The 1620-nt window shown below is 58.5% G+C and overlaps 1 protein-coding gene across 1 annotated transcript in view; it reads left to right on the top strand.

Moving 5' to 3' along the window:
• Positions 1–6: 6 nt before the first annotated feature.
• The window catches only part of LOC113210413 (uncharacterized), a 91285-nt gene continuing 89671 nt past the window's right edge, over positions 7–1620 (top strand). Inside the window, exon 1 of the mRNA XM_052268589.1 lies at positions 7–143. Within this exon, the coding sequence (XP_052124549.1) occupies positions 47–143 (97 nt within the window). The 5' untranslated portion in view covers positions 7–46. The remainder of the gene's footprint in view (positions 144–1620) is intronic.

The raw sequence follows: 1620 nt of genomic DNA, 5'->3' as shown, positions 1-1620 counted from the left end.
ATAGTTAAGTGCCCACCCCTTGAGGATATAACCACCGCTGCCCAACATGCGGCTGCGGGCAGAGAACCGTCCGCGCGGCGGGCCGGCGCCGCCGCTGCTGCTGCTGCTGCTGTCGCTGCTGCTGGGAGTCGCAGCCTCTCAAGGTAAGGCGCGGCATGACCGCGAACTGGATCAGACGGAGCTCGGCGCGACGAGACCGGGTCGTCTGGAGGGCCTGACGTGGCCTGACCTGGCCGTCAGACGCACTCCGCCGGCTCCGTATGCTGCCCGTCAGCTCCTCCCTTCCCCTTTTACTTGTTTGACTCGATGCTGCTCGGTTCATGACGGCTGAATAAGGAGTAAAGTGCCCGAGCGTATGACTCGTATGACTCGCGCCCCGTCCAAGACAATTCTTTCGTTGAATGTAAGCGACAGTCATGGCGTGACATTTCGGCCGCTCCAATGTCTGACCTGCTGCCTCCATGCCCCGACCCCTATAGGTAGGCCACGCCCTGGCCGACCTCAGAGTCCAGCGCGGTGCTCTACATGGAGAAGCGTTTCCTTGATAGTTTCCTCCTCTCCTTCTGCTCGAGCCTGCGAAACTTCATCATTATTTCTCAGCTGAAGCGACCGTATCCTGGTGCGAGTGCCCGCTGAGGAGCCGCGCCGCCGGCGGGGCCGAGGCTCGCCTGCTCCGGTGCCCCGGTGCGAGTCGTGACCCACGAATTGGAGCCCCCCTCGCCTCGCAATGAGTGGCCCCCCAGACTGGGGACGCGATCTGAACTTTTCACTCGACTTGAAAAAAATAAAAATATCGAAGGGCGACTCGCCCTTGCCACTGCGAGCTTACTGAAAGTGGCGTCAATGTCAGTGACCTCAACTTGACAGAGTTCGCTATTAACATCCTCCACTGCAAAGAAAATGAAAGGGTGGAAAAATTGGTTTCTTTTACTCCAGGCCAAACTCTGTTCCTCGCCGTCAGAGCAGAATGGCACTCACCAGGAGGCTGATTCAAACACTTTTGTTGTAGTTATACTGTACCGCATGCAGACCGTGCGTGCGGGTCTGCCTACCGTCCCTGACCACGGCGTCTCGTGGCTCTCCAGCGAACAGGCAACCCGTCCGCACGCATGCATGCGGTACAGTATAACTACCCAAAACATAAAACAGGTAGGGTTAATTTCGTAAATTTACGCGTAAAACAGGCGAACATTTTTTTTGCCAGTGCCAAGTGCCATCGCAGAGGTGGGCACGGTGGTCCTTCCCCCGACATACGCGGAAATCTTGATAGCATTTTGTTTTTTCCACGACGGTGGTGGTGACGGACGGTGATTGGGGATGAGTTCATTGTGTGTGGCGCCCAACCCCACCGGAACTGTCACCGGGTCCGGGGAAGCCGAGGGGAGCGCCGCGCTCACGGGCCGGCCGGGCGGGTTGTAAACTACGCGCAGGAACGCTATGTGGGAGATGGATAATGGGCGTGTCCCCGCCCGTCCTCCTTGTCCTCCTGTCAGTAAAAAGGCAAAACTTTGTGGCGATGATGCGCGCCCATTGTTTTTGCTGCGCGTGTGGCATGCGGCGTAGTGCATAGTATGCGGACCGTAATCCTCCCGCCCCGCCACGCCCCGCCACGCCCCGCCA

This window comes from Frankliniella occidentalis, unplaced genomic scaffold (assembly GCF_000697945.3).
Source record: "Frankliniella occidentalis isolate FOCC.00 unplaced genomic scaffold, Focc_3.1 Scaffold72, whole genome shotgun sequence".
In the NCBI taxonomy this organism is placed as follows: domain Eukaryota; kingdom Metazoa; phylum Arthropoda; class Insecta; order Thysanoptera; family Thripidae; genus Frankliniella; species Frankliniella occidentalis.
Note: the sequence above shows the minus strand (reverse complement) of the source record. Positions and strands in the feature narration are given on the sequence as shown.